The sequence below is a fragment of the Harpia harpyja genome, chromosome 10 (genome assembly GCF_026419915.1).
Source record: "Harpia harpyja isolate bHarHar1 chromosome 10, bHarHar1 primary haplotype, whole genome shotgun sequence".
NCBI lineage: Eukaryota > Metazoa > Chordata > Aves > Accipitriformes > Accipitridae > Harpia > Harpia harpyja.
Genome location: NC_068949.1, coordinates 27787360 through 27811374, shown reverse-complemented (window position 1 = coordinate 27811374; position 24015 = coordinate 27787360). Strand labels below are relative to the sequence as shown.

The 24015-nt window shown below is 43.1% G+C and overlaps 1 protein-coding gene across 3 annotated transcripts in view; it reads right to left on the bottom strand.

The window, feature by feature from the left end:
• Positions 1–20508, bottom strand: part of TBC1D12 (TBC1 domain family member 12) — a 49108-nt gene extending 28600 nt beyond the window's left edge. For all 3 annotated transcript variants that reach the window (XM_052798807.1, XM_052798808.1, XM_052798809.1), the window contains exons 1-2: positions 19532–20508; positions 1374–1497 (exon numbers count right to left, since the gene is read on the bottom strand). In XM_052798807.1, coding sequence (XP_052654767.1) covers positions 1374–1497; positions 19532–20379 — 972 coding nt within the window. In that variant the 5' untranslated portion in view covers positions 20380–20508. The remainder of the gene's footprint in view (positions 1–1373; positions 1498–19531) is intronic.
• Positions 20509–24015: the final 3507 nt, after the last annotated feature.

Here is a 24015-nt window from a genome sequence, read left to right as displayed (position 1 = left end):
ACTAAGAACACTTGCCTTCTCCCACCCAAAAAGGGAAACAACTTAAATAAGGAAAATTGTATTTGAAAATGTTGAAAAAGCACTCAGTTTACTTCAGAGTAAATCACAGAATCATAGAATGGTTTGGGCTGGAAGGAACCTTTAAAGGTCATCTTGTCCAACCTCCAAGATTGCACTTTCTGTAATCTCATCATTTTCCTACAACATTTTACTGTATGACAAGTCCCATTACATTGAAGTCCTTCAAAAAGAACCTCTTGTTTTTCACTTTAGTTGCTCCCAAAAGGCCCTCTTCACCATGAAGCTCTTTCTAGAAGATGGCTGAACACTGCTTCATTCACAGCCATTTGCACCTGCCAAACACATCAGCTTATATGGAATTTAAGAAAGGAGACAGAGAAAGCAGCTCTCAAGAGATTCAAGTTACTGTTTTCACCAACACAAGGGACATTCACTTTCTTATGTCAACAAATCTTTCAACTTCAGGATCACATATTAACATTAACTGTTACAATACATTACCAATTGCTCATCTTTAAAAACTATGCCATTTTATTATTATTTTAGCAAATTAAAGACAGACTCCACAGGAATGAATGTATGGAAGTGCAACTTTGTATCAGGGGAAGAAAATCAGAATTACCTTTCTGTAGTACCCCAGTAACTCCAAAACAAGTTCAACTTACAGTACTATTTTGAAACAAAAATACATTGAGTGAGATTAAAAGTTTAAATGAAACAAGATTACATGTTTCAGAATTCTAAGCAGTTTCTCACAAGTTACCCAGATAGTAAGTCTTCCAGGCAAGGACGACTACGGAAAGATGAGTTAGATAAAAAAAAAAAAAAAAGGAAGAAGAAACCAACACTTTCGTAACACTAGAATATCCAAGAATGCTTTAAGAGGATAAATTTTACTAGATTAATATCTAGTTTGAAGAAAAACTGAATACACAAAGTATGACTATGGTTTTGTTGCACAACACAGGCAAAAGTAACTCAGAACTGAACTTCATAAAGGAAGCCTAGAGTATTTTACAATCACTTTACCATTAAAAAAATTGTAGCGTATCATGTTAAATAAGGCAGAGTTTTGCAGGAAATTATTACAAGTTCTTATGTTTTGACCAAAACAGCTTAAACACTTTTTGAACACGTATCAACTCTTTATAAGCACTGAGATGTACTGAAGAATGTACTAGACAATCATAAAACTCAAACTTCTTCTCAGTAACTACTATTCTTTAGACAGAGTCTTCCCAGAGCACTCTATGGTTGTACAGTAACAACATGGACATAACAGCAGAGAACTGCAATACCTATACATTAATTTTTACAAGTTTTGTACCTAGAGTTGTGTGATGTTTACTCACCTGCTGAATAATTTTGGAATCTTTCGGAAGGTTTTCCCTGGGTGGGACTTTTCCAAACAACTTCCAACCAGGAGCGCTTTGGACAGCAGGTTTGAGTTCCTTTGTCCTTTTAGTGAAAAAGTTTCTGGAAAGAGAGGAGGGTTTTCTTTTTGTTTATTATAAGCATATAAACAAATGATATTTGTACCCACTTACAGTTCTTTAAACCAAGTTCACCACTGTAGAGATTTACTGCTCAGCAAATGCATAGCTACCTTCACTTTCTCCTATACTTTAAAATAATGAACTTGAAGTGCAGCAGCTTTCACTACAGGTGCTTTGATGCTAATATTTGTACTTAACACTCAGTTTTACCTCTGCATTTTATGCTACTTTATGCAATATCAGAGCTCTTTTAGTAATACTGGACACTTTCTTAACTGTAATTTAGCAGCATGCAACAGCTCTCAGACTTTTATTTGGGGTTTGTTTTAGCATATCTTATGGAACTATTTGGAGACTGAAAAGAAAACAGCTGCAAATTACTGTGTAACTTCGATTTAAAAAAGAAATTGTGAACTATTACTTCTACTAACATTTTCAGCAACCTTCACACTTCCATGACGTGGACTAGAAAACCAGGGAACATGCACACAGCTTCAGTTTAGCAGACAAAATTTGAGTGTAATTGCTTTAGGCACTGGCAAACAGGCAGATGACTGCATTGCTCTATTACTTCTTAGAAAGCCAACCATCACAAGATCATACTAGCAACCATTTGTTCAGATACTCAGCTGTACTACTGGACTTCAATCACAAGCTCCCACAGAGCATGCTATGCACGAGTGCTTTGAAAAAAGAAAGAAATGCATTTATTCTAAATATTGGAAAGTTACTTTCTAGAAACTTATGAAAAACACAAAGAGATTAAAAGTTAAGTAGTCTGTAAGGTTACTTCTCAGGATGCTTACAAGTTGACCTCTGAGCGAACAAAATATAGAGCACTTTTATTGGAAGATGTTTTTGTGCAGTGTTAACTAGCTAACCTTGTACTTTCACACTCTTCCTCTGGAAAGAGATCCCCAGATTTATTCTTCACTTACACCATTTGCTGTATTTTAAAATACATTTCCTTCTCAAATTGAATGCATTCACATTTGTGCACAGAAAACAGTCTCTTGGCTTTGCCCAGATAGAAGTTGCATGCTTCAACAACTGCATCTGTCCAAAAAGCACACAGTCGCTCTTAAATTCCAGCGTTGTCAAGGTCTCTGACCATACAGCATAGTTTTACAATTAGGAACTGTTAGTGTTTGTAAGACATTGCATAGCTTTCAAATACAAACTCTCTTTTCAGTTCCAGAATGTTTTTTGTTATTTGGGAAACAAGCAAACGCGTGTCACAAAAATCCTTTCTGTGCAAGTCTGTGTGAATGGACTCTACAGATGCTTGTGTGTAGCTGAAGATCTAACCACCGGAAAACAGCAAGCTGGAGAGTAGAAGTAGATACTGATAAAGCGTGAAAGTCTCCCAAGAACCGGTAAGCTCAAGACTAGCGGTCTTGTGGAATCCAGGAGAACAGAGAAACTCAGAACACCAAGACTCTGCTCGTCTGTCCAAGGCCACCAGCACACACTACCATCAACAACCGCTTGTTAAATAAAAGGAAAAAGACTGCATTCAAGAAAGCAGCAGCTGCTATAGGCAGGCAAGGAGTATGGGATTACGCGCACACCTGATGAAAGAGAGAGAGCCTTGAGAGATTTTTTTGAACACCCACATAGAAGCTGTTGGTGAATTAGTACACCCTGCCACTTCTGTGGAGGTCTCCCAGCTGTTGTTCCAAGCCAGTAACTGAGTAAACATGTTTGAGAATAATTGCTTGCACTGCATGAAGAGTTACCTGCTATTAATGGAATCGAGCTGTTGCTATTAATAATAGCTTCATTAATACAAGGTGTTCTAGTAGCATTGGTTGTGATCCATGCATCCCGCAACTGTCCCCATCACAGAAACTTGCAGTATCTTAGTCCATCCCTGTGGATGCAAAGTAAGCACCCAGAACACCGAACTAGCTGTTTCTGACACATGACGGGGAGGGAAGAGCTGATGAAAAAGCCAGGCCATGGTACCAACATCTTTAAAAGACACTGTCCTCAGCCAATCCCAGGACTGCATACCATTAGTGAAATGAACAGGTCCATCCATAAAAGAAAAAAAGATGCAAAAAGTGTGCTCACGTTAATAACAAAGGCTCATTTCACAAGTACAGGACGCCTTTCACAGTGGTTTACATTGTCTTCAGGAGGGAAGGAGGAGTGTTCAAAGAATCATTAAGAAAACAAGACAAAGTATTCTAAAGACAACAGGCAACTAAATACTACACTACAGCCTGCCCTTAAATCTGCAACTACTGCAGATACACCTGTATTTGAAACTTAATTGGAGGAGATTGTTTTCCCAAGAGCAGGTACGCAGGAAGACACATTCTGGAGTACCGTTCTTAAAATAAGAAATAGCTCATGCATCCTGACTTCATGGATAGCAATGACCATCCAGTCTCTGCACATACTACAGAATACCACCAGGATTACCTGGCAGTTCAGCTCCATTGCTTCTAGCACTTGTGGAAGCTGAAAGATGTATGCCTTTATCATTGATGGCAATCTGTCACTGTATCAAAGCTGGTTTATGATTAACCAGGAAGCTGGCAGATTTTAAAAGGCAAAGCGTGTAAACACACAGAAGGTTTTAATTAATATTTCTGTACAAAAGATTTAGGCACACTCATGGCTCTTACGAGATTTTTTTTATTTTTTTTTAAAAACAAATCTAACATTAAAACAAACCTTCCAGAACATAGTCCCTGCCATAATGAATCTTGGGGGTTTTTTTAAATATTCTTTGGTGTACTGAATTAAGCAAAGGCTTGTTTCGCTTTTTATGAATGCACGAGTGAAAATACACAATTTCAATTTTATTGAGTAGATATTCATTGAAGTCTGTTTCTTGCAAAGGCAAAAAGCTGGTCAAACTTGATATCATGTCAGAATAAACCTCACACAGGAATTCTAATCCAAGAGAAATTACTGGGATGTTTACAAATAAGCTTTTCTGAAGATGGAAGGACACTTATAATACATTGTTTTGGCAGCTAACAGTATCACATCTGATGTGCTGTTAACAACAGTAAAGCCTTACAAAAGCCCTGTTAAGGAACAGCATCTGTGAATGCTTACAAGTTGCATTCACTGAATTGCAGGAAGTGTACTAGATTTGATGTATTTGTTGCTGCTTAGAATATTCATGAGTTTCACTGATCCCAGGAAAAGTCATCCATTGAGATGGACTGAAAAGTCAGTAGCATTTTGGTACAGAATCTCAAAATCCATTTGAAAACTTCAAAATTCCTTAGAAAGAAGCCTACACTTTAGAACTGAATAATGCTTTCTGTTGAAAGGACCTGTGAGATACAAGTATTAAATCAGTTCACTGAATTAAGCTCTAGTTTACAAAAGCCCAGTGGAACAGTGACAAGCTTTTTTCCCTGCTAGTTTTATATAACCACACTGGAATGCCTATTAACACTCTCAAATGACACTCAAAAATGCTTCAGTAGGTGCACTGAAGAGCTTGAAAAGTAACTGAAGTGCCACTGAATAAGACAACATTACTGGCACATACTAAGACACCTATTCCTAACATTGTTTGGATTACACTATACAAAAACCTATGGGCTCTGATCACACAACTACAACAGCTATTGTAACAGCTACAAGTGGCAGTTTTCTTCCTTATTTAACAACATTTCTTCAACTATTCCTGCCTGTGCCCACAGCACTCTGTGCAAGTTTCACCATACTGATGGTACAGTAATTCAAAGATGTTAACCATTTCCACAGGTGGCATTAATGTGATGTTCTAGTAACATAATTGCTTGTTTCCACTCTGCTTTTGCTTCTCAAATCACTTTTTTGTTGCTGTTTAAGGTAAATTGGTGAAGTCTAAATGCAGTTAGAATTAAGTCTCAGAAGGGGATAGGTGGAACTTGATATTTTAATGGGATTTTTTTGTCGTTTATTTGGGGGTTTGGGCTTCTCTTCCCCCCCCCCCTTAAAATCTGAAACCAAAAATTTTTTTCCACTTTTTGAGCTAGCTATATATGCTAGCCCAAGAGGATGACAGATTTCCAAGTTTTAGAGGAAGTTACTGAAAAATATCAGAGACCAGAGACAATTAACTTCAAGCTTAATTTTAAATTTCATCCAGCACCAGACTAGAAACTGAGCTGCCATATTTGCACAACAGCCACTCAAAGAAAGCTGAAGTGCTCTGAATAGCAACAACCACAAACATCAGCAGGCAGGAAAGGCACCAGGCTAGACACAACTCCAGTACTGTGCCTCTATGTACAATTGATTCACCTCTCCATAAGGCCAAGTAGTCTTGTGATAGTCTTCTGTTCAACCAAAAATGTCAAACTCAAATCTAGTTTCAAGCTAGATGTCATTTTGCTACAGTTCTTTCAACAAAAATCACACATCTGGATCTTCCCTTTTTACAACTCCGCTGTGTGTCAGTAACAACAGGCTGTGAGTATTTTACTGCTTTGTGCATCCCAACAAAATCTGAAGTTGCTTTCCTTCCCACTCCAAATGCACATCCTTGGGTTTCCAATCTTAACTTTGAGCCTCCAAGGAGCCTGCCAGAAGAATAATCTCTGAGGATTCAGAGCTCAGATATTGTTGAGATATAGTACTGCATTATTGGAATCAATTAACTTTATTTACTTCCCATTTTTCCCTAAAACTCCCATTTGAGTCCAGCATTCTTAACAGTAACACTTGGAAACAGCATTCATAAGCCTGTATCTGCCCTTAGTCCTCTAGCTTTAAAACAAAATAGAGATCCTGACTCATCTCTCCACTCCCTCCATGAAACTGTAACCTGTAGCCTTTAAACCCATACATTCAACAGCACTTGTTAAGCACCAGTCCCAGCTTTCAATGCTACAGGACTAAAGGAAGTCATTTGGTAGCACTGCTATTCTAACCTGGTAGAGCAGCAGGAGCATGAATTGTGCTAGAACCACAAAGGAAAGAAAACAGTAGTTTAGAAATCTGTGAAATGCAAGTAAGCTGCGAGATGGCAAGCTAAAATGCAGTCCTGGTCTGTATAGCTTACTCTGCATTGTTAAAGTAATTTTAATGTGATTGCCTAGAAAGCCATCCTAACTGTTTAGCCAGTGAGTCTAGTAATGCAGTTTCAATCAGATTTCTAGAAGGCATAGCAAACTCAAAGATAATTAGTCAGCCAAAGCAGACAGGTGTCCTAATACAGATTTGCCTCCTCCGTATCAAAGGAAAGCTTGCAGCATCATTCTACTTCTTAAGTGTTAGAGAATCAAATCATTAGAACTCCACCTTCAGACTCAAGCTTCACCTGGTCTGCTGTTTTTAGTTCTCTATATACAAATTTCAAGTGCAGAGAAAGGTGGGGTCTTACACCTGAACCATTTAAGATGAGTATCAGTATGAAGCATATTAAGATGAGCCTACCTTTCTCCAATTCGTTAATCCTGCACTATGGAAAAACAGCAAAAATCAAGTGGTATCAACTACTGAGACAAGGATACAGTCTCAGAAGAGAGCATAAAACACATGATCATCATTACTGTTACACCTGAGCAACCAAGCATGCTTCCTTACCGTTCATTTTAATATACAGATAAATCTAATTCAAAATGCTGTACCATATTAGACAACAAAGAACTGTGGGCATCCCTGGAAAGCAATCCTTGCAAAACTTGAAGCATGGCACCAAAGAAACAATTTTTTCCAAACACAATATTCAGAACTCAGAGTTATCTTAAAAATAAATAAATATTGTGTTTAAATCTTGATGCTGAAAGCTAGACTACTATTCTCTAATTTATTTCCCTTGCAAGGTAACTTTGACCTTGCTCAAAATGTTTACTCACTAATCTACAAATAAAGTAGTTCCAACAAGTGACCTTTTAAGTTAGAGTACCAAAAATGACTTTTTTTTTTTTTTTAAATGCCCTTAAATACCCTTACTGTTAAAACATTTTTCTGACTTTTACTTTACACACATAACAATCTGGTTTACTGTCATTTTCAATCAACAATCATTTGTTCTCCTTGCATCCACCTTTCAAGATCTATGATAACAGGGAAGCGCTAAGAAAACAAGCTTTGAAAGCCACAAAAACTGACAAAGGAAGTGAGGGTTGATTATATTTTCCTTTTTATTAAGCATCTAGACACTGCATAAGACAACTGTCTCATGTTAAATCCAGGGAAGCAAGACACCAACAGGAAGGAATCAGCATCACACCAAGAACATCCTCACTCTATCCTATATAACTTTTCCTCCCAGAACCACAAAGGCTTAGAGGGGGAATCCAGCATAGAATTAATGCTACAAATGAGCACCGAGTTGGACAAAAAACAGTTTAGGTTTTCTGTTTGTTCTAAATATAATTACAAAAATGCAGTTAAAAACCCTAGAAGTTGCATTTCTCTGCAATAACTAAAGTACATTAAAAGTCCACTGCTTCCAATAAAACCTCAGAATTTGTAAAAGGAATATGAAGTACAAAACTCATTAAAAACTGTGTATGTATTACGATACAATTGATTTTGCATCTCCAGAAAGAACAGAGTTCTGCTTCTGCACACAGTCTGTTCTTGCTCCACCCCTATGCTATTTTTTAAACAAGCTTCCTAGGCATACAAAATAGGTCCATGTTTAAAATTTGTTGAAATTTCAATTAGCCCAAAGACAAACTGATAAGGAAACTACTTATGTACCTAATAATCTTTACCCAGAGAGCTGTATCAGTAAGGAGTTAGAAGAGGTATGTCCCAGGAATTGTTATAGATGCATTTTTACTGGTATAATATTAAAATGAATCATTTTGACTTAAACCCATACTTTCAGAATAGTCTGCACAAATTCTGAAGGCCCCTGCAAGCCTACAATTCCATATTCCTTCATGACTATAAGTGAGTACATAACAAGAATTATTACATTCACATTGGCATGTTTTTACCATGTGTAAAACGCATAAGCTGCTTAAGAACACAACAGAATTTTTCTTCATACTCAAGTCTTGTCCATTCTGTTAAGGTCTTAAGTGCAACAATTTGGAAATAACAGCAGAAAAACATTGCTTGATCATACACAATTAGCTCCTCTGCTTTAAACAAGACTTTTCAATAATTTACATACAGAAACAAACGTAACTCAACTCTAAGCATAAATAATGAACCATTAAAAGGAAATAAAACCTTTTTGGTTAGCCACTTACAAAGCTTGCAAAGCAACAAAAGTAGGATTCTATTTCTACATTTTAAATTGTTTATATACAGTACACCACTTGTAGGAATTGATAAAAAAGCATCCAAAAAGTTGCAATGTATGTTCAGAGTGCACACAGTAATTATTTCTTAAGACCAACGGCTAGGGTGTCCCCATTATTTTAGATTTTAATTATATGACATTGTCAAGGAGCTATTTGCTCACTTTCACATGCTCAGAAGTGTTTTCTCACATTATTAGTCATGGCTGAGAAAGTGACATGAACATAAAAATATTAAGATCAAATATCCCCTACTTTACAAATATACTTATCAACTCATCCTTTACTCTCACATTTCAACCTTAATTTGTAAGTTAACATGCAACTGTTTTTAGGTTTAGTTTAAAATTCTTAGCATTGAGATTTAGAACAAAACACTGATAAATTTAGAACTTATTACACATTCTACATTTTTAGTTTCAGTAATTTAGAATAACGTCAGCCCATTTTGATTCAATACATTTATACAGTTGCTCTGAGCACAAGTTTCCAAGTTCTGCCCTATATTGGAGGAGAGGTGACCCAGCTGATTTTACAGTTCACATCTTCCACCACCTTGCTGCAAGGAGAAGCTGCACACCAGCTTCTCTTAAAATTTTGTTACCCCCAAACACAGATCTATTACAGTATGTTTCTAGTTTTAGCACCTTTAAGCAGAACAAAGATCTCTTCTTTCTCTCCACACCAAGACAACTGTTATGGTTTAAGCCCAGCCAGCAACTAAGCGCCACACAGCCACTTGCTCACTCCCCCCCCACACCCAGTGAGATGGGGGAGGGAATCGGGGAAAAAAGTAAATCCAAACCATAACAACATACCAGCTACTAGAAAGAAAGTTAACTCTATCCTAGCCAAAACCAGGACAACAACCCAAAGAGTATCCCAAACAACCCTCTCCAATGGAACTTCAATGTTTGCACCTGTAACAGTCTAAAACTACAGTCTTAAGTGCTATACAAGTAAGTTTTTGGTTTCCTCCTCCTCCCCTGAAAGAATTAAAATAAGGAAACCAAAAAATCCTATCCAGCAAGACCAAGCTTGCAGTATTATTTTTTCTTTAATGAAACTATGACATTTCCATTGATATTACTGGTCAACTAAAGCCTCAGCTACAATTAGGTATACCTAAAATCTAATGAACTGTCAACAAGTAGCTGCTAAGGATTGAGGGGTAGGGGAGGAGGAGGTTTCCAGCCTCCTTGAAAGGCCACAGACATTAACAGAAGTACTGCTACCAGTCCCAAAGTGGCTTTACAAACTCTGCTGGCAAAACAGGTTTACTACAGGTACACAAACCCTTGGGAAGTTTTAAGAGTTGAAAGCATTTAGCAATATTACAGAACACTCTGTACAGAACACTTACTGGTAAACAGTATTTTAACAGTCTACATTATACTCTTAACAAAGAGCTGTTGCACGGGTCAGCTTTACAAACAGGCTCAAGCATTCAAAAACATATGTAAACAAGCAGACACATACGGAAGGTAACAGACATGGTTAAATTTCAGAATGCTCAAGTACAAAAACAGTAAATGAAGATAATCAGTGTAGTCTCCACCTTTACTTTTCAGAGTGAACTAGCAAAACAGAACTCTATGCCAAACTATTCTATCATCTTCATATTTTACCAGGCAGTTCAGCAGCTATGTTTATACTACACCAAACACTGTGGTCAATCTTCTGTAATAATAATCAAACATCACTTGCCCACAGAATCGAAACCAAAATCCTACATCACAGCTGCAAGAAGTGGAGAATTTCTACCAGTTGACTACAGATGTTCTGCTATTTCTTGCATGGCCAGGAATATCCATTCCAACAAAGCCACAGCTGGTTAACCAGCAACATACTCTAAGCAAAACAGTGCTAGAGGAATAAGACCTATTCCTCACACACACACAATGGCCAAGCTGCTTCAGCTCCACTAAGGGGAAGCCCATTTCTCTTCCTTGCACCAGTAATGTACTGCACTCCCTTTGCTGCATCGATTCCGAGACTCTCCATACCTTGCAAGTCAATTCAACTCACTAATCCCACAGAAAACCATCCACATTTTTTCAATCCCCAGCTTAATGAGCTACAGCAGATCACAGAGGATCAAATAAATACCAGAAGCAGGGAAGAGACATTCCCTTTGTCTCCTGATAACAGCAAATTCTTCAATCAGCTCACCAAGATATCTCAAGAAAGTACAACCCAGTGAAGCAAACTACCTGAAACTGTTCCAGTAATGACTCACTCTCAGTTAAGGCAAAAGTCACCAGCTTTATCAGGGCAGTCACTATACCTGTAGTCCAAATGTTCCTATACAAGATACATTGTCAAGACAAAGGTGAGAAACATTTCCAGCCTTTGACACAGCCTGCAAGTCTGTGAACTGTAAGTTCAAACACTGAGCAGAGTTTTATTTTGAAGAATGTCCCAAGAGTTGGTGATGCTTACTACTCCAACCAGCCTGGTTAAGCCTCAGTTAGTATTTTTCCCTTCTGGTCCCAGACAGAGTGCCTGTCAACTACTCGACTGTGTAATGTAGTACTACAAAGTACTACTGTACTACTTTTGTAGCCACTCAGCGTATCAGGTTTCTGCTGTGGTTAGCAATTCACAATACATTTTATGTCACTGCTGCAGTGATAAATTGCAGAAATACTACAAAATGCAAGAATCCATTTTTAATCTGTTACACAGCTGATATTAATATGTAGAGCCTGATTCCTTTCAGTTTTGCCTGATGGCTTTTTACAAAGCAAGGACAAAATTTCCCAATCTACCACTCGGCTGCCTACAGGATTTGAGGAACAGCAACCAACCTGCAAAACACCTAAAGTTTACAACAACAAAAAGCTAGAATCATAGAACCATTTACATCGGAAAAGACCCTTAAGATCATCGAGTCCAAACATTACCCTAACACTGCCAAGTTCACCACTAAACCATGTCCCCAAGTGCCACATCTACACGCCTTTTAAATACCTCCAGGGATGGTGACACCACCACTTCCCTGGGCAGCCTGTTCCAATGCTTGACAACCCTTTCAGCGAAGAAATTTTCCTAACATCCAATCTAAACCTCCCCTGGAGAAACTTGAGGCTGTTTTATCCTATTGCTTGTGACTTGGGAAAAGAGACCAGCACCCACCTCACTACAACCCCCTTTCAGGTAGTTGTAGAGAGCGATAAGGTCTCCCCTCAGCCTCTTTTCCTCCAGGCTAAACAACCCCAGTTCCCTCAGCCACCCAAAGCAGAGATATTTTGTGCTCTGGAATCTCCACCGCTTCCCATTTCACAGCTACCAACTCCCCAAATACCTTTGGTAGTTCATGGTTTGTTTGGTTTTTTTAAAGCATTATGGCATCCAGCATACAAACAGCTTCATTATTGCCCAGCAGCAAGACAGACCAGATCCTACATTAATGGATGCATTAGGCAACTGAAGCAATACAGACAGGACTGAGCTTTGTGGGGTCTGAGACATGGCCAGGGCCAAGCTTCCCCTGCTACAGAAAGCAGAGGAGCTGGCATCAACAGCTCTGCTGTTCTTGGAGAGCAAGATGTGTGAAGTACACCCTTCTCCCACAGCATCTTCCTCAACACATCAGACCAGACCTCAGTGACAGAGGCAGCAGCAGCAAGCGCGGGTGTCTGTGGCTCCAGCAGAGGCAGAAGGGCTATAGACGTTTTGTTGTTCTCTGTATCTCTGGTGTCTTTTCTCCTTCACTTCTAGACAATCACTTAGTTTGCCTATTTCTATAGCTGGCCTTCAGGAAGTTTTAGATCAACAGAACTGCCCTAGGTGAGGGAAGCCAACAAGGCAGCTTTTATTATACTACATTACCAAGAGAGACTCTTTCACTTACCCAAGAGCACATTAAATAAAAGTTCCCAATATAACAATGGAAATTGAACATGACTTCTTAATAAAGGAGTACCTTGGAGAAAAACAGAAAAGAACTTCCTCCTATAGTCCACAGGTATTATTTTCAGTCAGGAGGTAAGAAAGCATGAAAGGAATTTACAGGAACACCAGTCTGAGTGTTTGGCTTCAGAAGTTCTGGAAGAATAAACTCATCTATGACCACCAAAACTAGTTTTCCACTAATCAAAGTCATAAGTTCACCCACACAACATCCATCCACCTCTCGCGCTGCTCTTCCAGTGCCGGGCTAGAAGCAACATGCTCTGCAGGTGGTTTGCACAACAGACTGTTTCCTCCAAATAGAGCCAAAATAACAGTCTCTTTTGCAGGCTCTCCTTATGCTCAGCCTTCATTCAAAAACCTGTAGGATTTTTATATTCGAGTCCTCTCAATCTCAGAGAAGTTTGACTGAACCTAGCTAAGAGGCTGCATTATTAGAGAGACCAGGCAGTAACTGCCTAAGCTTCACTTCCTTAGAAAGCAATAATAAAAAGGTTGAGAAGCACAGCACAGTCTGAAGCTGAGACACTGAAAGCAATGCCTGCCACCCAGTCTAACAAACCTAGTCCCTTCCCAGCTGAACAACAAACAAGACCAGTAAGGGATAAAAAAAGGACAGGCTTTATATCATAAACATCTCAGCAGTTCCCAGAAACTGAAGAGAAGAACAACAATTTTTGCATCCATGTGAATGAAATGCGATCAAAACCCTTAAACTCCTTTTTTTATTCTTAAACAATCAAGACAAAATAGCCTAATGAATAATTGAACAGCCAGGAGAGCAAAAGCATAAAACTATCATTTTCTTAGAGGCCAGCTGTGATTAAAGCGACCTCCTTCAGTTGTCATTTTCCATGTAAAATAGTCTCCCTTTAGTCAGAGGCTATTCAGAAGAAACGTCCCATTCACTTTGTCACACTACTCTCAATATATTGAGTCTGCAAGAAATTCTGTGACACAAAATAAGCAGAAGAGACCAAGGAATGAAAAAGGCCTTCTGCAAAATGGGGGGGGAGATACTTTCAAGTTGAGTTTAAAGGCCTCTGTAAAAACTCCTTAGCAAAACAAGCTATGACTCCAGCAGTTTGTTGCACGCTAAACAGCAATTTCAGCTGTTTGACTTGAAAAAACCTACATACAACCTCACGCCCCCAAAAAACCCTACAGCATTAGTTTAAGGAGACCTTACTTCAGGGAAAATCCTGTCAGGATTATAAGACTCCTAGTGCAAATATCTGTACCAACATAGAATATTACACTGTCTACCAAGGAGAGCAGAGAAATTGCTAATAATACTTTAGGTAGTTTAAATTGATAAAGATTATACATATGGCTCTAAGGTCTTATAAGTGACATTCAGCTTGGGGGGGGGGGGGGGGGGGAACAGGCTGCAGACAGAAGTTGGAGCAATATAGCAATTGGATACCTATCCGGAGTTAAATCAGCACATGATTCTTCCACTTGTGTGCCTGAAATTTAACTTTGGTTTGCTACTCAACAGACATCCTAGCCAAAATGACAATACAGGTGCACAGCATCTTACATACTTATGGTGAAACACCCATTGCTAATGTTTTTTGGAAACACAAGACCCTTTGAAACCAACGCATCATGAAGCCTGGGAGTGAAACTTTCTCAAACAGGTATTTTCAACTCCTAGACCTTGAGGACTTGCTCATTTTCATGAACTGCTTAGAACTGGTTCACTAAAAAAACAAGGCTGCGTCATATAGATTTAATTTGCTACAGTGGCACCCACACTTGTGAGAAAAACTTTAGGTGTTCAGAGATATTTCTCTGACCTTTTTATGAACAAAAAGTTCATATAATTTGGGTAAAGTTTTCTATGTACACAGTTATTAAAAAAGTTAGGAGCCAAAAAAGGTAAGTACTGAGCATTCATCTTCAAAGTTTGCTACAGTTTGTTTTACTTTGGAGATTACATTTACTCAAGTTGTCATTATATTTGTTACTCATATGACTGAAAGACAGAAACTGGACAACATGTCAACACAACTTCATAAATCATTCTTGCAAACAGTGAATGAAGAATCTACAGAAAAACTTCTCATTTTGATAATATGAATATTTTTTCATGAACGTTTTTTCCTATTTATATCAAGTTAACTATATCTCTAACTCAGGAAAAGAGAATACTGTTTGAAGTTAGTCACAGATTTGCGTCCAGGTGTTCTTGCCTACTTTCTCCAGTCAGCTTTAATTCAAATCAATTATAAGTATCCGCTTGTTCACTTAAATTACAAGATTGCTTAGACAAAGCAAAAAGCTAGGTCTGACAAAGACAGAAGGGTGGAGGGTGCCCTCACAATTTCTGGGTGAAGCTTTGTTCTATTCCCTTAGCTCTTCTCTCCAATTATCTTCCCAATACAATGTCAGTATATTTCCTTGACCTGTTAGGGGCACTCTGTTGTGGGTTTTGGGGGGGGTTTTGTTTGTTTGTTTGTTGTTTTATCTGGACAGGGTAAAAACAACCCCCAAAATCAAAACCAAACACACAAGTCTTTCAGGACATCAGCAAGAGCTGACCAAGATACAGGCACAGGCAATACAGGAATATAAATTAAGCATCATGAAGTGCCCCCATCAATTTGTTCTTTGATCTTTACACAAACAGAAGGTTTAGAAGATCTGTCATAACTAAGATAGCTCATTCCCCATTTGACTCTCATTTTTGACCACAACCCCACAAAACAGATTTCTTTCCCATAGATGCACAGTACATCCCCTGAAGTTTCATGCTGATTTATGAAACAAAAAAGCTCTGTATACAAAGAGAAACATTGATTCTGGTATTAAACATTCACAAGATGCAACTGTAGACTAGGTATATGCCTATATAGCTCAAAGACCTGCAGGTACTACTTGGTAATAAATTGAAATATAAACTACGGATCTACAGACATTACTATATACACAAGTAACAATACTCAGGGAAGTGAACCTCTTTGCAACCTTCCATGGTCTCTGTCAAGGACATTTGTAGGAACGAGAAGATTAGGAGCTTTTGAAGAACTACCTACTTACTAAACCACAGAACTGTGTTTACAAAGAGGGAGAAAAAGATGTGGGCTTCAGTGATTTCTCAGTTTTGTTCCTACATATACTGACTCCCTTCAACTTTCCATCATCTCCCCAAGTGAAGATTTTTCAAAAGTTCTGGACTATAAGCACAACCGTTCTGGGTGAGGAAGGAAGGGTGTATGAGACTAAAGACAGTTTTTATGAGGATATGTATGCCAACTACCATATATGCTTACAACCCCTTACACCTATTGCTCACAGCACATTCTAAAGACCTATGAGAAGTGGCAGTTATGAATTAAGCTCTTTGCGATTTTAACAGGAAAACTTGTTAAGAGGAATTCTGGAAAACAAGTATTTGGGAAAATAGTGCTTTACTACAACGAAGTTCACTGCTGTTGTCAACAAAAAGCTTTGAATCCAGGAATAAGAAACTTTGCCAACTACCAGGTACCTAAATTTATCTAGTAAGTACACAATTCAGAAACGAACAATATCTACACAAGCTAAGATGATGCCTGGTACACACATATAGAACTGTGAAGTACAATGCATCTTTAAAACAGGTTCAGAATCACCGTGGCTTTACCTCAGCCCTGGAATACTCACTGCTGCTTGCCCGTTTTGATTTACTGTTCTGCTCTGTATGTGCTGCTTCAGGGGATAAAGTATACTGCAATCAAGGTAATCATCATGGCTTTAATTCAACTGTCCACACAACATTCCTGCTCGCTGAACCATTCTGTACTCAACAGCATCCAATAACCCAAGAACAGAGCGTTGCACTTCTAAGCTCCTATGTAAGACCACAAACCATAAGAACAGTGCCTACATGTGACTGCATTATGAATCATACACAGGAGTACGAAGCAGTGACAGGTGACTTTCAAGAAGCCACTTAATATTCTGACCATAACAGTAGCACAGTGGAGACAAGTGACCATAGTCATGCAATTTTCCTTGCCACAGCACTCTGCTCCACATACCTCTGATTTACTTGAGGCATCCCACTTCACATGCTGAGAGAAACAAAGAGGTAGAACAAGAAGACAGCAAAAAAAATTATTTTTCAGTTAAAAACTGTTAGCATTGATTTGACAGGCTTACCAATTTGGCACAAATACAATTTAAGATCCCAGGGCCAAATATTACACGTAATACTTACCTGAAAAAAAAAAAGTTTTAATCATTGATGTAAACCTTCCCATGATCTTAGAATAATTGTTACTGACAATCTCAAGGGCACAGCCACTCTTTCTGTCACAGAGCTCAGGTAAGATACTGCTGTTGGCATCTGCTCACTTTTTCCCCCTACCTCACCTCATCGGTTTCTCCTCCGGTTCAGTGACATGAAGACAGACAATTAACATGGATGATTTCAAAGAACTGCAAAGCAGGCCAGTCTGATAACTGAAGAGCTGAGAACAAGCAGCTGGAAACAGCAGCCTCCTAACCCAGATCTGCCATGACCGAACAGTTTGTCTGACCAGGCAATTACAACAATGAAGCTTTCACACTGAAGGCAGTAGGACTTCCCCCTTGCCTTCTCTCAGTTTTTAACTAACAGCAAGAAATGTCCACCTTTTAAAAGGATTTCCATGTAATTAGGACTATTAGAAAAAAAACAATGGGAGCTACCAAATTTTAGACAGTTTGTAAAATGGACAAAGAGCATTACAAGTGAAATATCCTATATAAGATGCTCCAGGCTGCTGAACTACCCATGTTTAGCACATCCAGTACCTTTTCTCATACACTGTGGGAGCAGGTACACATTCTGACAACACATGAATGAGTTGTTCTCTCTCAGGAAGTACTTTTGATAGCATACAGCCACCTGGTACAACTTAAACTTTGGGGAGCAACATCATTTATGGCTCTGTGCTCATTCAAAAATACAAGCAACCATCTGCCGAGAAGCTTTACAAGCAAGTATAGTTGCTACCAACATTCAATCACAGGACAATTTTTATACAATTTGAGCCCTCATTACTGAGAGCCAAGGTATTTCTCTAAGAACTAGAGAAAAAATCCACTTACAATGGCAACTGTCAGTTTTGAATGAATCTGAGCAGTTTAAAAAAAAAGTGAGAAGTCTAAGCTTTTAAAGCTTCAGGAATAGTTTAGAAGACAAGAACTAACTACTCAGAAAAATGAGGAAAAGAAAGTTTTATTACCACTTTTCTAAGCAATGGAGACTACAAACTCTAGTGTTACTGTATCTAGAGAGAAATCTATCAAGGAAGAAAAGTCTGGGTTTGTTTTTAAAAATCAGTAAAAGTGGTTTTTATTAGCAGATCTCATTTTGGCTGCTCAGATGAAACCAGCTGTAACTAAGGCATTTTTATGAACATATAGGCAGAGCTGAAGGTAAAGTCTCTGAGGCCAATGTTGCTCACCAGGCCAAACATACAAGAGGTACAGCCAGCTGGGCCAGTCAGGCTATGAAACTGGCTCCCTAGCAAACCCTTTTTTTCACTGAGGTGTCAGCACTATAGCTTTTGCCAGGATAGAAGCAATTAAATTTTTCCATGTATTACCCAAGCCTTCACTGAAAACAGCAAACGTCAGTGTATATTGACAACAACTTCTACTGCACATCAAGTTCAGTCTTTTCTATGAGGAAAATTCTCCAGAATGTCATTAAGCTATTGCTCTGGGGCAAAAAAGCAACAAGTACCAATGTTACTGGTCAAAGTGTTCAAGTAATGAGGCAAAGGGAAGGTAATGTACTGCAGTCCATGTACTGTGGGGAGGAAAAAAAAAAAAAGTGCAGGAGGGAAGAACACTAATAGGAAATAGTGGGTATAGAGGGACATCTCTCAACCCATCCTTGAAACAAAGTGGAGGCATCAAACTTGCCCTGCAACTGCCACCATCCTTATCCTCAGGCACCCATCCTTATCCTCAGGCAAGAATCCATCTCTCCCTTTCCTGAGGGTTGGCAGAAGGAGCCTATTTCTCAAGTTGGGATCCTGCCTTGAGATCGAACTTCTCCTATAACAATTCTTCAGCTAATGGATTTAATTGGTCTTCTCAAAACACTTAAGAGACCCACTGTGCTATCAGAGTGACTGCCACATAACAACTATAACTCTGGGGCTTTGGAGAATAAAACCTGTTAGTAATTTGGAAATTAAACTCCCCTCTTCAAACATAATAAAAGTAATATAGAGTATGCCATAAACTGTTACAGTCAAGATGTGTCGTATGTTACAAAGTGAGTGATGCTACAGAGTCCCCAGGGTAACAAAGCTCGATGTCCTAAAAGTTTTTGGGTTTGTGCTAGAAACTTAACAGAAGCCCAATTAATTTAAGCACAAAGCCTAGTCCTTGAAGCTTTCCACACCACACTTCAGAAAAAATAAGTAAACGGTATCTACAACGTCAACAGGTAGCAAGAGCTTTACGGACCTTTGCAACTTTGGCAATGATTCTCAGAATCACCCGAAAGTAGCTCATGGGTTCATTCAGACAGTAAAACGCTCTGGCACAGGAAGCAAATTCCAGCGTGAAGTCCACACAGTTTGCAGCGGCAAGAGTACCTTCACCGTATCACCCTCACGTCCAACGCAAAGCCTCTCTCTCGCTACAGCGATATTTACTTGGGGGCAAACGAGCCCGTCGGGGCTGGAATCGCTCACCATCTGACCGGCAGTCTTTTGACCGCTGACCCGAGACACGGTCCTTCAGACAGCCCCACCACCCCCCGTGAACGGAAAGCCCCGGCAGACCTTAGCGCCCGCCTCCCGGGGCATCCCTTCCCCCCCCCGCCCGGGGCTCAAGGCCGGGCGCTGCCGGGAGCGCCGGCCCCGGCCCCGCCGCCTGCTCCTTTACCTGGTGAAGAACTCGGCAAAGCTGCTGCCGGCGCCGGCGATGCCCGCCCGCCGGGCCCTCTCCGCCGGCTCCTGCGGCGGCGCCGGGGCCGCGGGCGCCGGCCCTCCGTGGGGCAGGTGCTCCGGGGCGCTGCGGCGGCGGCTCACCTCGTACGTGTTGCGGGAGTTCAGGTTCACGTCCGTGAAGCCGAGGGGCGCCGGGGGCAGGGCAGCGGGCTCCGGCCGGCACCGGGAGGTCCGCACGCCGGGGGCGGCCTGCGCCCGGCTGCCAGCGTCGTCCCCCGGGCCGCGGGGCGGCGGGGCGCTGCCGGCCGCCGCCCCCCCGCGCCGCTCCGCCTCGCTCCGCAGCCGGCAGCTCCTCAGCGGCTCTTCCAAGGCGGTTCCCGCGGGGACGCCGCCGCCGCCCCCCGGGCCGGGCGGGCAGGGGAGGAAGCCCCCGTTCTGCAGTTTCGCTTCCTCCTCCCCCGGCCCCAGCTCATCCCGCCCCGGCTCGGCCCGTCCAGCCCGAGGGGGCGGCGGCGGCGGCTCCTCCGGCGGCGGCAGCAGCAGGAAGCCGACGTCCCCGTTGGTCATCCTCCCGCGGGGGCCCACGGCGTAGGCGGCCCCGTTGGCGGGCTTCTCCGGGCAGCGCTTCCCACCCGCCGCCGCCGCCGCCGCCGCCAGGTACCGCTGCAGCAGCCGCTCCTGCCCCGGCCCGCCGCTCCTCCGGCTCAAGCCCCGGCTCCCATCCCGCTCCCCGTCCTCCTCCTCCTCCTCCTCCTCCGCCGCCTCCTCCGCCGCCGCCTCCTGCCGGCCCGCGGGAAGCACAGCTGCGCTGCCCGGAGCTCCGGCATCGTCCGGCCCCACCATTTGCCGCCGCGCAGCCCCGGGGATGCCAGCGGCGCAGCGGGGCGGGGGCGCGGCCCCCCCGGCGCGGCGGGGGCCGAGGGGGGGGCGGGGCGCGCGCCTTCCTCCGCACCGGCGGCGCCGCGAGCGCTGGCAGCCGCCGCCGCCGCCGCTCACCGCGTCGGACAGCGGCCTCGGCGGGGGGGCAGCGGGCCCGGCTCACGCAGGCGCGCGGCGGCGCCGGCGGCCCTTCCCCCCGGAAAGTCACCATAGAGAGGCAGGGCAGGAAGAGCGAGCGCGCCCGCCCTCCCCGGCGCAACCACATCCGGGACCATAGAGATGCCAACGAGACAGGCTCTTCCTCGCCAGAGAGGTGCCTCGGAGGCCGGCCCCCCCCCCGCCGCCGCCGCCGTATTCCAGCTAAAGGCTCGCCGCGCGCAGCCTCTGCTGCATTCCGCCGGCCTGCCGCGCCCCTCCGCTACGGCAAAGCCCGGCCCGGCGGCCGGCAACCTCCTCCCTCCCCCAGAGCCGGCCCGGCACCTACCGCCCGAGCCAGCGCGCCGGCCCTCGCCGCCTGCCCGCTCGCGCTGGGATTAAGAAGCCCTGCGGGCCCGTCCGCTTGCCCCGGCAGCCCCGCAGGCGTCGGGCGCGCCGCTTCCACCCGCGCCGAGGGCCGGCAGCCGCGCTGCACAGACGCGCCCGCGGTCGCCTTGCCCTGCCCCGCCCCCGGACCACCCCAGCGCCCTGCCCGGCAAGGCAGCGCACGGGGCACCGCAGCCCCGGGGCGGCAGCGGCCGTGGCAGAGGACGCCCGGGCTTACGGAGGGGACCGCAGGGCGTTCAGTAGCTCTACCTTTGACGGGGTTTTTCCTTTTTTTTTTTCTGGGTTTTTTTTTTTTTTGAGGGAATAACAATAATAAAAAGACGTTGAACAGCAGCGAGGGTGTTGCGAGGGTCGCCTGGTGCCGCAGGTTAAGGTGCGCTTACGGGAGCTGCGGCAGGACGGGGAAGGCGGCGGCGTCGCACAGACAGGGCTGCGCCGAGGCCGCCGCAGTCCCGGGCCTCGGAGCGGGGCGGGCTCTGAGGAGGGCGGCGGAGGACCCACGGAGACCCGGCGTGGGCTCCCCGCCCCCCTCAGATAGGGCAGGGGGCGGGCGGTCCCGCGGCCGCTCCTCGGCCGTGGCGGGGGTGGGGGAGGCGGAGGAGAGAGCCGGGGGCATGGCAAGTGCGGCCCCCGCCGCGGAGCCGCCGCCTGGCCAACGGGCGGTGCCAGCGGCCGCGAGGGACGGGGCGGGCGGGGCTGCGCCCGGGCCTGCCTGGGGCTCCTTCTTGAGGAGCTAGGACGTCCCTCAGCTTTTGGGGGGAACGGGAGAGCGAGAAAAGGGAAATGGGGTGGGCACTTGGAAATCGTGGGGTGGACCCTCTCCGGAGCAGCGACGGGATCGCCAAACTCCTAACGCTGACGTTGGGGAGGTGGATGGAGGGAGGACACGCAGGAAGGCAGGTCCCAGCACCTGCGTGTTTCCTACCGCATCTCTCAGAGGAAAAACCAAGTTATTACAGCACCCTCTGCCCAGTGAGGAAGTAAGGCCTAAAGTCACAGGCAAAAGAAAAGGCAACGGGGAGAAGCAGTAACAACATAGGTCTAGCAGGCTACCGCTCATCCCAGGCAAGCACCTCAACCCAACGGATTACTTTTCTATTCCTACAGTAAATACTCACAGCTGGTGACAAGGGAAGGGCCATTCTCGTGGAAATCCTTGGCCAGAAAAGTCCTCCATTTGGTAACCCCACCTTCAAAAGTCCTGTGGTGTGGTGGAGGTCCTTGCTTTTAAAGGCAGGCAAGTGGGGCATGCCCAGAGAGAGAGAGGCCTTACCCGCCACATGGAAATGGGGGAGGAACAGCCATCCTCTTCTAATGTTTGGGGGTTTTTTTCTTGACAGTTGTGGGCATTTTAGAAAGGTTTAAACTGGGAATCTTCATTGGAGTTGATGCATTTCATTGTGTCATGACTTCTTGTTAGGACTTTGCAATATAAAGCCTTCTGGGCTTTGCTCTAGTAAAGAAATAAACAAAGGAAGTTTGTGATTTTTTTTTTTTCCCCATCTTGTAACTGTACTTCTGAGGTCAGGCGTGCAACACTGGGTGTTGTACATGTAGCAAGTCTGATCTTGCCCCTTTCGACTTGAGTAGCTGGCAAATACTTGGGATCCCAGATGTTGGAGAAGAATCAAACGTGATTTTGTTTTGTTTTGCCTATCTTGATAGCAGGCATGCAGCCTCATCCAGCTACAGCTGTGCCAGGTAAAGGACCCTTGGCCTCAGCTGGTTGCAAAAATGCCTGCTTAAGGTTGCCAGGATTACCTATCCTTTGGATGTGCCAGCTGAACTGCTTGTGGGAGCACTTTGTAGGGTATTTTGGTCAAAACAAACCATTAGCAAAGATGAACTAATTAAGCTTTTTGGTTAACTAAAGCTTTTTAATTAAGCTTTTTGCTGTAACTAAGATGGGAGGTTTTCTGTTCTCCCTGTGATCCGGGTCATCTCAGATACGTGGGGTCTGATCACCACGCCTGCTGAGTGAACATCCTCTATAGCACACGCTGGGTGCTATAGAGGCTCTCCCTGCCTTTGCTAGCGAGGATTTTAGGTTTAAGGAAGGAAGCATTTTGTGGGTTTATATGTTTGTGCTCATTTTCAACAAAGCGTTCACTGTTTACCTGGGATGCTGTATGGCAGTGTCACTCTTGAATACACTCCTATGATTTAATTAATGCAGAAACTGCAAAACAGTACCGGATGTTCAACAAGCTAAGCAAAATGAAGACTGGCACTGAGATTGTAACATAGGATTGGCTTATGGTGAACTTATTTCAGTCAGTGCAGCTGAGATAGTTGGTAATTATGCCAGGGATTCCAAAGTATAGCAGGTTGTTTTGCACAAAATAAAACCACTTGGTTCACTGCACTTGCATTGATTTCTACCTCTAGGACTTGTTAGACAGGCAGACTAATCTTACATATATATATTTTAAAAAACAGATTTCCTGATAATATTTTGGATTTTAAATCACTCCTGTGGGATTCAGTTTAGAGCTGAATGAGGATTTTGAAGCTCTGTATTGTATTTTCCAGAAATGCTCAATCCTGGGGAATACCTCAATGAACTAAAGAATTAAAGATGTGATTAGCAGGGATATGCATTATACAGTTCGCACATAGCTGATAATGAAACAGCTTTGAGCCAAGTATCTGAAAGTCAAGGCGATAATTCACAGAAAATTGCAGGCTCCCCCTGGCAACTAGTTTCATGTTAGAAGGTCATTCTGATTTGTATAAGCAAGGATGAGCAGGTGATCTGGAGTCTGTAGAGGGTTGTCGGCAATCCACAGCGAAGAAGTGGAGACTAAACAGCAGATAGGTGGTTACAAAATCCAGGAATTTTAAGAGCAGGGCTGCCGAAAGAACTAGGAGTGAAGAAACACATTTTGAGCCTTGCAAGAGTGCAGTTCAACGTTACAATTATTACAGCAGATCCTGTGAAATCATCTGGTTCAGAAAATCAAAATCCCACATCGTTTCACTGATTCATTTTGAGGGCAAGGCCTCCCAAACAATTGAATCATCACAAGTGAAAGAGTTACACTGTTGGGAGGTTGG